Genomic DNA, 13,561 nt, shown 5'->3' with positions numbered 1-13,561 from the left:
CCAAAAATGATTGTGTAGATGAGATGTGCACTCCCTGGCTCGTCTTATTTAAGCGGTGTAGGTGCTGGCACTTGGCAGCATGAAGAAATACAGCATCAGCCTTTCCCCACATAGCTCCTGTCAGGGCAAATCCAACATGTGCTTGGAAAGATGTTGGCTCTGGGAGGATGTGGAAGAAACATGATGGGGAGGGAATCGTTGCACAGGGTCCCTGGGGGAGGGATGTGAAAGAGAAGAGGGAGCTTGTGGTGGTTATTAAAAGGTGAATAGGGTGGGAACCGAGAAGAGAAGGGTGGAGAGAAAGAAGGAGACAAAGGTTAAATCACAGAGGGCCTGGAAGGAGTTGAATGTGACATGGAGATGCACTGGGGCAGTGCAAGCAGGAGGTGACTACACAGGTCCAAGTGGGACAGGGGAGAGGAGGACATTGAGAGAAGGCAGGGTCATTTTGGTGCTACTGATTGAGAACCCCCTGCTAATTCTCTTATGTCTATGTTTTGTCCTAGGGCACTAAATGAGAATATGGCCAATGGCATTGAAGATCTTATCGGGATCCCATTCCCGAACCACAGCAGTGAAGTCTTATGTGGGTTAAATGAGCAGCGGCATGACGGTCTCCTCTGCGATGTCATCCTCATTGTACAGGACCAGGAGTACCAGACCCATCGGTCCGTCCTTGCTGCCTGCAGCAAGTACTTCAAAAAACTCTTCACTACCAGCACTTTAACAGACCAGCCCTATGTTTACAAGATTGACTTTGTCAAGCCTGAAGCACTTTCTGCCATCCTCGAGTTTGCCTACACCTCAACCCTCACTATCACCACCTCAAATGTCAAGCACATCCTCAGCGCCGCCAAGATGCTGGAGATCCAGTGCATTATCAATGTATGCCTTGAAATCATGGAACCCAACAGAGAGGCGGAAAAGGAAGATGACAAAGAGGATGAAGATGATGACAAAGATGAAGATGAAGAGGAGGAGGAAGAGGAGGAGGAAGTGGAAGATTTTGTCAATCAGGAGAACCTAACTGATGTCCAAGAAGTAAGCTGTCACCAAAGCCCTTCTAAGTCTGATCTTACCGAAGAAGCATTTACAGAAGTACCTAAAGACTTTCCAAATCACTACCCAGCCAATAACTCCTCTGGACGCTTGGGGGTGATACGAGACTTCTCCATCAAGTCCTTGCTAAGGGAAAACTTGTACCCTAAGGCGAACATCCCAGAAAGGAGGCCAACTCTCTCTCCTTTCGCTCCCAGCTTCTTCCCCCACCTATGGAACAGCAATTTTAGCTCTTTCTCCCAGCTCGAGGAGCCACCAGTAGACAATGGCCCCTTGGATCTGGTCATCAAAAAGAGGAAGATCAAGGAAGAGGAGGAGAAGGAAGACCTGCCTCCACCTCCTTTCCCTAATGACTTCTTCAAGGACATGTTTACCAACACACCAGCAGCTCCCTTAGGGCATATTAAGGCAGAGACTGACTATAGCGCTTATCTCAATTTCCTAAGTGCTACCCAGTTCAGAGGAGTTTTTCCCCCGTGGCCCCTGGAGGAAGAGAGGAAGATAAAGCCCAAGGCATCCCAGCAATGTCCCATCTGTAACAAAGTCATCATGGGAGCCGGCAAGCTGCCCAGGCACATGAGGACCCACACGGGAGAGAAGCCCTATATGTGCAATATCTGTGAAGTCCGCTTTACCAGGTGTGCATTGGTGACCTGCCACACGTGGCCGTGTGCGGCGGGGGGGTGGGGTGGGTGGGGTGGTTGGAGGGCCCACATCATGACCCATGGCTGATTCCTAAGCTACACAACTCTTCCCCCCCCCCCAAAAAAAAAGTAGCAAGGAAAGCAAGGCATGATCTCTATCCCTTTGGAAAAAAAAGGGAGGAAGGGAGGGTGGAGGAAGAAAACAAACCTACTGATTTTGGTGGGTTGTGGATCACATCCACAGTGCACTGGGTCCATCCACTCGTCGAAAAAAAGCTTAAATAAGTAACAGGATATTTTCAACCCCACCATAGTTCACCACAGTTGAACCAGAGGCAGCTGGAAACCAGATGGTCAAACAGCCAAGGAGGCTTCATCTCTAATGTGCTGGGTGACGCGTTGAGTTGGGAGGGCCGTTTAGCTGTGGGATGTAATTAGTTTGGGTTTGCACATTTTGGCATCAGTGTAGACCACAACCAAGTTGTATATGTTTAGACATGACAGTGTTTGGGCTTTCTGAGGCTGGAGCAGTCCTAATTATTATACATTAGTAGCGAGATGGGTGTTGGTCTCTTTTCCCAAGTAGCAAGCAGTAGGACAAGAAGAAACAGACTCAAGTTGAACCAGGGGAGGTTTAGGATGGATATTAGGAAAAATTTCTTCACCGAAAGGGTTATTGAGCATTGGAACAGGCTGCCCAGGGAAGTGGTGGAGTCACCATCCCTGGAGGTATTTAAAAGATGGGCAGACGTGGTGCTGAGGGACATGGTTTAGTGGTGGACTTGGAAGTGTTAGGCTAACAGTTGGACTCAATGATCTTAAAGGTCTCTTCCAACCTAAATGATTTTATGATTCATCACCTCAAATGTTGGCCGCCCAAGAGCCTGGTACCTTGACACCCTTCATGGTCAGTGGAAAGAGATCATCACCCTCAGACAGGTAGATGAGGAAAGGGGATGAGCAGAGGTGTCATGCCTGACCACAAAGACAACCTGCAGGGCTTAGATCAGGGCAACTAACTTTTAGATATCTCAAGTTAGGTGAGACCAGCCCCAACATGGGCTGCTCCAAGGCAGGTGTGACCAGTCAGATCCACCCCTGGTACCAATTCCCAGCCTTTGGACCTCTCTTCACCCCAGCAGACCCCTTGATGATAATAAATCAGAGGGGGCTTTGAAAATCTAATGCTACAGCTTGCAACCCTTCTCTGGAAAGATGGGCAAATTTAATCGGTGAGCAGAGACAAATAGATTCCTGAACCTGCTCTTGCTGGGTATAATTAATATCTAATGAGTATAATCTTTACCATAATAATAAAGCTTTCTGACAAGAGCGCGGTATTTCAGCTCTTGGCTGTGTGTGAGAGAGAGAGCCCTATTAGGCTGGGGGGAGCAAATCAGAGGAAAATAATATGCAGAGTAGGCAAAGGCAAGCTCCTGACAATGGTCAGACACTTGGGGTGCTCCTGCATTCAGCTTGTCTTTTCTTCTCCCATCTCTGTGATAATAGTCGAGGGGAATTTATGCAGATGATGAATATTTGACCTGAAAATAAATTTCCGTGCTCCACTCCATTAGCGCAGCAGACACTGTATTATAATGCAGGGAGCATCCTGCCTCGGGCAGGTGTATGCGATGCGAGCCAGCTCACCCTGATATTTGCAGGGGAAAAGGCCACTGCCTGGTGCTAATTCCCACCTGCAGGAATTTGGATCCGGCTCCTGCTGGTGCTGCATCCCCAGGTTGAGGTCTGGGTCAACTTTGCTGGGAGGAGCGGGATGGGTTCAGCCCTGTGAGTGTGGCTGCATCCCGGGCTGGAGGGACCACCCAACCAGCCCCATCCTGAGGTCCCCATCACTCTCCAGGGTGTGATACTGCGGTTGCTAATTGCCGACGAGGAAATAGCTTGGCTTGATCCATCACTGACACCTTCCCTGTAATGGGAATAGTAAAGCTGAGCCCTCCCAGAGGGCTCCCAAAGTCCTTTACAAACACAGGCAGCATCATTGGCTTCAGGTGGGGAAACTGAGGCTCAGAGGGATGTTGGTACTGACTCACAGTCACCTCAAAAGTCAGTAGGAGGGTTTGGGTGGGAATTCAGGTATCCTGACACCTAATCCAGACAGGTTAAATCAGCATCTTGGAGGCTAAAAGCTCCACACAGAGATGATCTAGTGTGGTCCATTACTAATGTAGGGTTAAATCCAACAGCTTCTACATCCCCCCGTGTTCTCAACAGCTTCTAAATACAAAGCAGAGGGGTAGGAGGACTTTAACCCAAGAAAATAATCACAAAGAAAATTGGGACTAACCCAGCGGCACAGTCTCCCATCATCACTCACAAAAACGAAGGCATTTGTTCAGGTCACCCTGCACGGAGCTGAAGGTGGGAGGGTTTTTTCCTTCTTTAACACCCTGAGCAAAGTGGAAATTTCAAAACATTGGTTTATTTTTAAATGCATTTGGAAATATCTTGATTAGCACGCAGCTGTTTGGTTTTTTTATTATTATTTTTTCTAGCCATTTTCAGCATTACTCTAATGTGAGAGCTCTCCTTTAGGGAAAAGCATATTTAAGCAAAGTGGGGTGATTGAGATGTAGAAAGAGATTTCTGCCAGGATTTCTCGAACGCCGCCCGCTTGCATTACGTGTTTTGCTCTCGGGGGGAATCTCACCCTTCCCGAAAGCATCGGGCTCACATCCACGGCCGTGCCTAGTGCCTTTGCTGGGGAGATGTGAACCCAGCCAGTCCCCTTGGGGTCCCCAGGGAATGAGGGTGCAGGGGAGCAGAGGTTTCCCAAATGGGATTTCTGGGTGGATCACTCCTTTGCATTATTTCGGAGCTGGAGGAACTGTGAAGGAGCAAATTTGCTGGGGGGAAAATAGAGAAAAAACATTTTCCTGGGTGAGGGTCCCCCAACCTCCCCATCACATCCCTTCCCTTTCCCATCAGTGGGATCCCATGTCCCACGGCAAGGACCCCACATGCACCTGGATCTGCCACCCCCCGACTCCCAGGGATATCTGATCACAGGAAGCAGGACTTCATTTAATAGTTCATTAATTTTTTCCTTAAACAAAGGCTGCTCAGCTTCTAGTCTGCTGGTTTGCCCTGCTAAAATGCTGGAGAAAACTGCAAATATTTCAGCTTTTCCACCAAGACAACCCTGGAGTGCTCAAGGAGAAACTGTTCCAGCCAGAAAGGTTAACATTATTTGTTCCTGTTATTTGTGTTGTGACAGCTCACAGAGCCCTAATCGCTCTCCTAATGCAGTTGCATTAAGGTTATTCACATACACGGAATGTGGTTCTCCTTCGGAGAGCCCAGGAGCCGAGCTCCCATCCCACAAAGCCTGTGTTTCCCCATGCCTTATCCTCCCCTGGGTGCTTCACCACAGCCAGAGCATCTCATTCCCCCTTCCCCGACCTCTGAGCTTCTCCAGGCAGACCCATAAAACCTCTCCTCCATCCCACGGAGATGCTGCCGGGGCAGGGAGGATTGAGTTTCTCCCCATCTGCCACCTGAAACACCTGAAAAAAACAGCTTTGCCTGTATTTACATTATACAATCCTGGCAGGCTGCATGTTTATTAGGAAAAGTGATCCTGCTAGGTTAAACATTACATATATAGGTTTAAATTATATTATAGGTGGGGCTGGTAGCTCTACTTTTTATTAACATTTCCCAGCGGTTCCCCTGCGTTCATCTCCTTATGACTTCGCTGCGCGTTACACATTGGGGAGGAAATTTTCCGCACTGCTTTGTCTTCGGCACTTGCAGGGGAAATGTGCCCCACGTGAGGAGGCACAACACAGGTGCACTGCCAGTCATGTCACCGAAAATTACTTCAAGATGCATACGGGCAGGGTGGCAGAAATTGGTGCAAAGGGCTTGACCTGCCAGCGTAGATTTTTTGAGCAGTTTTTGCACTTTTTTAGGCATGCTCACATATTTTATATATAATAATGGCATGACTCCGTATATTCTCCATATTCTTAGCCACATTACTAAGGTCTTGGACCACACTGAAAGCATTTCAGAAAACAATACGAATTCTCCCACTTTGCTGTTTGTTTACTTGAACTCTGCTCATGCCACCTGGGCAGCGCACTTGGCTCGGTTCAGCTACAATCAGCTTCACTTTTCATAATCGTATGCCTTTGCTGTGATTTTTGTAGACAGCAGAAGGAAACACTTGTTCGTTGGGAAAAAAAAATAGCATTGGACTGCCAGCTTGAGAAAATATTCTTGCTGCTTTTTAGATGTTCCCCTTAAAAAAAAAAAAGCAACAATATTTGTAAATAAGTGCTATTGGGATGGGTATTATGCCGTTCCATGGCTGTATTTAAAAAGGTTCTCCAAAAATGTGTGAGAGGCTGGATGTGTGCTGGCCTTGGAGAAGATGGCAGGGAAGGACAGAGGGTGAGGAGGATCCAGGAGCTGCCGGCACCTCTGCCTGCCTCACCATGCGCGATGCTCCCGCTTCAAACCAAAGCTCCTGAGACACCCAGTGGTCAGTGCAAGAATAAAAGGAAAGGAAAAAAACAGCTCCAAGAGGAACTTTTGCTTAAGCAGCATTGCCCCACAAACTCTGGGATGAGCTCCTCACCTTCCCATCGCCTTTATCAGGGAGTGGATCAATAAGACAAGGGGTAATGGTTTTAAACTGAAAGAGGGGAGATTTAGATGAGATATTAGGAAGAAATTCTTTCCTGTGAGGGTGGTGAAACACTGGCACAGGTTGCCCAGAGAAGCTGTGGCTGCCCCATCCCTGGAGGAGTTCAAGGTCAGGCTGGATGGGGCTTTGAGCAACCTGGTCTAGTGGGAGATGTCCCTGCCTATGGCAGGGAGTTGGAACTGGATGATCTTTAAGGTCCCTTCCAACCCAAACCATTCTATGATTCTACACTCAACTAATTTCCTTATTTGCAGGCAGATATATAGCTGTACTTCTTTAGATATTCCTGTATGTTTTGGGGGGGTTATTCCAGAGTGGGTTTTCCTCCAATTTAGGCTGTTTCAAACTTGTTGGGATGGGCTGCAAACCCCTGACGTGGAGGGCTGGGTCTGTATGATGTTTAGGCGCTGTGGCCCTGGGAAGGAGGAGGTGGATGCAAACGCCAGCCTGCAAGAGCATCCATACATTGGGGCAGTGCCGTGGCTGGAAGCCCTGGGATGAGCTCCTCACCTTCCCATTGCCTTTCCCTCTCCTGATCCAAGGAGCAATCCCAATGGCATCCCTTCCAGCTCATGCCACCTGACCCAGCGCCTTTTCTTTTCCAGGCAGGACAAGCTCAAAATCCACATGCAGAAGCACACGGGGGAGCAGCCGTACCTCTGCATCCACTGCAACGCCAAATTCATGCACAACTATGACCTGAAGAACCACATGCGCATCCACACGGGCTTCCGGCCCTACCAGTGTGAGTTCTGCTACAAGAGCTTCACCCGCTCCGACCATCTCCATCACCACATCAAACGCCAGAGCTGCCGCATCACACGACCCCAGCAAGGACGCAAGCTGACGACATGGAGGGCAGCCGGCTTGCTCTTCGCTCCAGGTGGTCCGCCAGTGGACAAGAGCTTCGTGATGCCACCGATGCTGGAAGAGATGAGCGGCCACCTCAGCAGCGCGGCCATGTGCCTTCCCAGCCCCAGCCCCAAGCACTTTTTGAGCGGGGCCAAGACCACCTTCAGCTTGCAGGAGCTGGAGAGAGAGTTTGAAGAAACCCAGATAAAGCTCCTCAGGCGAGCCCAGCTGGACATGGAGAGGAACACAGGCATCTTTGCCTTCGCCCTGGGCCATAACGAAAACCTTGCTGCCCAACCCTTCTTCCCCCTTCCCGATCCTTGGAGCACAGGTTTCAGCGGTTTGGCAAGGCTCGGCCACGTGGCTCCCATCTCGGAGGCAAGCAACTAAACCCATGCCCAGTCCCACCATGGGTCCGCTCCCTTCCTGACAGGGCAAATGGCTCCCTCGGGGTCCCTGCCTGCCCTTTCACATTGTCTGGCCCCCAAGAAGCTCTTCGTCCCCCCACCACCATGGCCTACGTGGGGCTTGGGTCACAGGGCCATCCCTGGGATGAGTGGGTGGGTGGGCGGGTGCTGCACCCCGTGCCCATCAGCACTCTGCGATGCACTTGGCTTTGGGGCTGTGGGGCACTCGCTGCCCCATACAGCTGCCCACCGCTCATGGCTCCATCTGGGAAGGCCAGGCCAGGACTGCTGCTCTCTTCAAGGCTCCTGAAAATGTCACTTGCCTTAGTCCAGGGTATTGCCATCACCATGAGATGGGTCTTCTGAGGGAGATGTTCCCCATTTTCCACCCACAGGGCCCACTGGACACCAACAAGCCATCCAGACTTGGTTTTGATATGTTACATTCCTTGGTCCTTTTGGTCAAAAAGACTTTATTTTATTCTTTTTAAATTAATTCCCATGTTTGGCAACAAAATTTATGCTACAAGGAATAAAGAGGATGGTCAAGCAGCCACACTGAGAGGAGGAGGATCCCAGCCGTGTTCTTTCTCAGCGGTATATCATATTTGCAGGGCTGGTGAAAGCCCTGCTGTGCAGGACGAGTTGGGACCCTAAAAAAATAATTTTAAAAAAAGAAGAGATAGAAAATCACCCAGGAGTAAAGCTGGGTGGAAAAGGGTGTTTTCACTTATTTTGGTTCTTTGGCCATTTCCAAATTTCAGAAGGACAACCAAAGCCTATTTTGAGTATTTTAACTTCAGTTCCTTGAAAAGGTGAAGGAAAATTTTTGGAAGGATCAGAAATGTTTCGATGGTGATGGTTTTTTTAAACCCTTACTTTGCGAAAATAAACCATGTGGGAATTTTGAAATTAAAAAGTTGTTTCAAACCAAAGAGTCAGAATTCACCGCTGCTGACCATTCTGACATGTCTGGGGTTTTGTCCTTAATTCCCCCTAACGCCTATATATATTTTGATGACAAAAATTTTCAAAACACATGAGTGTCCCCGAATCTGCAATGTTGATGGGAGAAAATTGAGTGTGCAAATTTCCCTGCTGCTTGTCTCAAGGGGCCTTTGTGGATAAGGCATCCACAAAAGGTTTCTTGCAGATGAGATTGTCTACTTTCAAGCATGTAGAAATACTATTTCTTCACCATTTGTTGGTTCAAAAGATGAGGCGGTAACATACGATGGGGTGCTCCAAGCTGAAGGTTGCCCACGGTGGTCACCAGGTCTGGGGTCCTCCCCAGCATCCCTGCAGACCCTGGGCTGGACACCCCTATTTCTTTTGAGGCAAAAAAAAAAGTGGCAGATTGGCTGGAATCACCCCATCAGCCTCCTTCAGCCCCTAAAAATGTGAGCTGCTCTCAAGGCTAAAGGCTTTTGATGGCCACCTGCTCCTCTTAGACATGGTGGGACCCCAGTTTCACCATCAGCTGAGATGACTTGCAATGGGTGCCCCAGGAAACTGGTTTTACAAGAAACCAGCTCTTGAAAATGTAAATGTTACAAATTAGGGTTTTTTTCTTTCTCTTTTTACAATTACCTTTCAATGTTAGCAGAATCAAAGGGAATGAGAGGACCACGGGTTCGTTTAGTTTGCCCATCGATGGTGTCACTCTGAAGCAGTGGCTGGATGAGGGTCTCCCCACCAGAGCATGAGGGGGACACAAGGGGTCCAGGATCTACAGCCCCACCATGAGGGCATGAAGGACTTCTGCTCTGAGACCATCTATAGCAGAACGATCCCAAGGAACTGCCCAGCACTCGCTTCCTCCTCCAAAAAGAAATCCACAAGGACTCCACATGCAACAAGTCAATGGAGAGGAAAAAAAATAAAAAGAAATAAAAAAAAAAAGAAAATTTCTTAAAACTGCATCAAACTTTTTCTTTTTTTTTTAATCCATATCAACTTCTTACACAAGCGACGTTTTGCAGATGACTGGTTGCTTCAGGTGGTTTTTTTGTCTACGATTTGGAGTCATTGTAAAGTATCCAAAGATGCTGAGTACTGTATAATCTACAAGGACTTGAAGCAAGGTGGTTTTTCTGTCTCAATTTGTTTGTTGAGTTAGTTGGGGTTTTTTTTTCCTATTTGTCTAGGTGCGGAAAAACCTTTGCAATTTTTCTATTTATAACTATTTTTATGTAATTGCTTTATGTACAAAACAATGGGGAAAAAAATCAAAAAAGGAGCGAGAAACACACACACAAACAAATTTGCCTTAGTTACTGATGGAACAATCACCCTTAACTTTCATTGATGCTAGAAAGTGGATGGAAAAGAAGACACTAGATCCTTTTATGTATTTATTAAACTCTATTAATCGAAGCTCTTAAATTATTAGCAGGACTTGGTTCTCCTGCCTGTGTCCACACTGAGAAGGTTAAGCCACTGGAGATGCTGAGCTGCCTCCCTCCTAAGGATGGTGTGATCATCCCCATGGCCTCGGGTCTACATATGTTTGCCGGTCACAAATTTGGTGCTTTCCGAAGGCACCTTTTGGAAAGCCAAAATAATCATGCATTAATTAAGCATCTAGCTGGTACGGACTCCAGCCTGAGGGGGCCATTGGTGTGATGCTGCTGACAACAAACGAGTTAAGGTTGATTTTCCTGCGTTGCGCTGGGTTGGATTGGATGGAGCTGAGTGCTGGTGGCAATCACGTTTTGGGGTGAGGAGTGAGGACTAGAGAAAACCCTGTTTCTTCCCATTTCAGTGTTGTGCGGTGACTCCAGGCCACAGGTATCCATGTGGGAGCCCAGCTAAGCATGGAGGTGCCTTCCTGGGACTTCGATCCCCTTCCCCAGCCAGGATGGGTGTGATGAGCACCAAGCCTCGGGCTGGAAGGACGCGGGGCTCTCTCCCAGATTGTTTTATAGTGGATTTTTGTTCATCTTCTCACCATGGCTCCTAGAGCCTGGCTGCAGCAGGTACCAGTGGTCTGCATCCAAAGTATGGCCAGTAGATCAAGGGAGGTGATTGTCCCCCTCTACTCCACTCTGGAGAGACCCCAGCTGAAGTACTGTGTCCAGCTCTGGTGCCCCCAACGTGAGAAGGACATGGACCTGTTGGAGTGAATCCAGAGGAGGCCACGAAGATGCTCCGAGGGCTGGAGCCCCTCTGCTGTGAGGACAGGCTGAAAGAGTTGGGGGTGTTCAGCCTGGAGAAGAGAAGGCTACGGGGAGACCTTAGAGCCCCTTCCAGTCCCTAAAAGAGGCTTAGAAGAAAGATGGGGACAAACTTCTTAGCAGGGCCTGTTGCGATAGGACAAGGAGTAGTGGCTATAAGGATGAAATCTTTTACTGTGAGGGTGGTGAGACACTGGCCCACGTTGCCCAGAGAGGTGGTAGATGCCCCATCCTTGGAAACATTCAAGGTCAGCTCGAATGGGGCTCTGAGCAACCTGATCTGGTTGAAGATGTCCCTGCGCATTCCTTTAAAGGTCTCTTCCAACCCAAACCATTCTATAATTCCGTGAACACAGCTGACACGAATCTGAGCCCTGTAATTCATGTTGCTGGTAAGGAATTGCAGAATTTCCTTGTTATTTTTGAAAGAGGTGCAAAACCCTGGTAAATAGGTCCCAGGTAGGAATGGTGGGACTCACCCCATGTTGTTCAGCCTTTTGGAAGTGAATTAACAGACACCCCATTGCACATTGAGGCACCTACATGTTGACACTTTAATTTTGGGTGTCCTAACCTGCAATGTGATTTCTATCCGTCCTCTGAAGCCATCCTGGCTGTGGAGTGAGGCAGGTACTGCTGGAGGGTGATTCACCACACCTATGCTGGACCTCCCAAGGGTGGGATGAATCACCTTTGATGGCACCTGCCTATTTATACTACCTACCAATGTGGTTTGGAAAAACTAGCTTGGACTAAAATGCTTTCCTTTCCTACAGCGAGAGTGAGATATGGTTAACCATGGGGAAGGATGGGATGTTCCTGGCACCGCAGCTACCTCCTCTCCACTCATCTGATGGGGCAGTCCCTGGCAAAACCTTTCACAGAATCACAGAATGACAGGGGTTGGAAGGGACCTCTGGAGATCATCTAGTCCAACCCCCTGCCAGAGCAAGGTCACCCAGAGCAGGTTGGACAGGATGGCGTCCAGGCGTTTTGAACATCTCCAGAGACAGAGACTCCACAATCTCTCTGGGCAGCCTCTTCCAGGGCTCTGGTACCCTCAAAGTAAAGAAGTTCTTCCTCATGTTTAGATGGAACTTCCTATGTTCAAGTTAGTTTGTGCCCGTTACTTGTCCTGTCACTGAAGATGGGACACTGGCACAGCCCGGCTTGGTCAGCTTGGACTTCTTCCCAGTCTGTTTTGGCTGGTAATGCAATGGGAAATCCAAATCCATCCTCCCAAGCCTGGGGACCAGGGACTTTGGCTCATTGGTCGTCCGCCCCGCTGCAATCCCAGCAAATCACCCCGGGTTGTCACAGCCACCAGTTATTTTCCTTCCCTCACGCTCCCAAGAAGTGCTCCACAGCATCAGGTGCTCGGGCAGGGGTCTGGCCCTGCGGGCACAGTCCAAAAATGTGGCTTGAGAAGATGGAAATATCATTTCCCCTCCCAGGGCAGACAGTCGGTCACTGAGCATCTGGGCAGCACATAAACAGTGTGTTTTTGAGCACAAAAAATAAAATGAAAATAAAGTTAAATACTTTTTAGCTATTTAAATACGTTTTTAAATTTTTTTTTTTAAATCTTGTGACTTTTAACCCCATTTTACGCTCATATTCTGGTTTGCTTATAATAACAATAAAAAAAAGATTTGCAAGAGTGAAAAATCTGAAAATTGCTCAGAGGACCTGTGCCATTAATCAGACACATGGGAATCGCAGAAAGAAACTAGCTTCAGTAAATGCTTGTTAGCAGCAACATATGGCTCCACACTTACTCCTGAGCAGCTGCTGGATCATCCAGACCATGGTGGGGGGAAGTGGTGCCAGGGTGATGCTGCACACACAGCATTTGTTTGCACCAGGTGTTGCTGCAAAAGGAGCATCTCCCTGTGGATCACCGACGTGGAGCCGAGTGGGCAACTCCCTGCCCTTGGCTCGGAAGCCTTTGGCGAGCGGTGCCAGAGCCTCTTCCTCCAGTTGTGCAGGAGAAATGAAATACCAAAAAAAAATTTTTAAAAAAAGGGGAAAAAGTGAGCCTGCACTTTGGGAAGTGAGAGGCTTTTCCATTTGGCAGAAAAAAAAAAAAAGAATACTTTCTTAAAATACCCCTTTAAATGCTTTAGATGTGAATGTGTGGTCCTGAGCAGGGCTCCCACTGACACCAGTGGGGCTGCAAACGCTGCCACATCACTGCTCCGCTCCTGCGCTGCCTGTGGCTCCGTGGGACCTGCCGTGGACCCCCCCCATCCCAGACCTTCACACACCCATTTTGGGGGGGGATTAGTGCTTTATTTACAGTCTAGGTGCCCCGAAGCTGGAAGATTGTGTGGTTGCAGAGGAAAGTTTTAAGATAAGAGAGTAAATGAAGCAAGACTCCAGCCATCTCATTTTCAGAAAATGCTGTGTTTTTGCAGTTGTTTGGGTTTTTAGGGTCTTGCCGTCACCTTATGGCACCTCTGACAGCCTGCACCTCTGACAGCCTGCACCTCCTTGGTCCATACGTGACTTTCTTTCCAACCCCAAAAAAAAGGGATGAGATGAGAAAAACCCTTTCTTGTAGAAGATACACCCATTCTCTCACTAGCCCAAGTGAATGCAGCCCCATCCCACCTTCCAGCCCCACCTCTGGGATTCCCACCACCCCGACAGCAGGAGAGAAAATACCTGTGGCTTGGAAATGCCTTTTTTTTTTTTTTTTGGCCTTGTTTTCCTGTGTTGAACCGATGTTTTACATGACTTGCA

The 13,561-nt window shown here is 48.4% G+C and overlaps 1 protein-coding gene across 1 annotated transcript; it reads left to right on the top strand.

Moving 5' to 3' along the window:
• Positions 1-507: 507 nt before the first annotated feature.
• LOC141476700 (zinc finger and BTB domain-containing protein 7C-like) lies at positions 508-7,623 on the top strand. Its single transcript, XM_074165508.1, has 2 exons — positions 508-1,697; positions 6,987-7,623. The coding sequence occupies exons 1-2, from the start codon at positions 523-525 to the stop codon at positions 7,621-7,623; spliced, it is 1,812 nt and encodes a 603-aa protein (XP_074021609.1). The 5' UTR covers positions 508-522.
• The last annotated feature ends 5,938 nt before the right edge of the window (positions 7,624-13,561 follow it).

The sequence above is a fragment of the Numenius arquata genome, chromosome W (assembly GCF_964106895.1).
Source record: "Numenius arquata chromosome W, bNumArq3.hap1.1, whole genome shotgun sequence".
NCBI classification, from domain to species: Eukaryota; Metazoa; Chordata; class Aves; order Charadriiformes; family Scolopacidae; genus Numenius; species Numenius arquata.
Note: the sequence above shows the minus strand (reverse complement) of the source record. Positions and strands in the feature narration are given on the sequence as shown.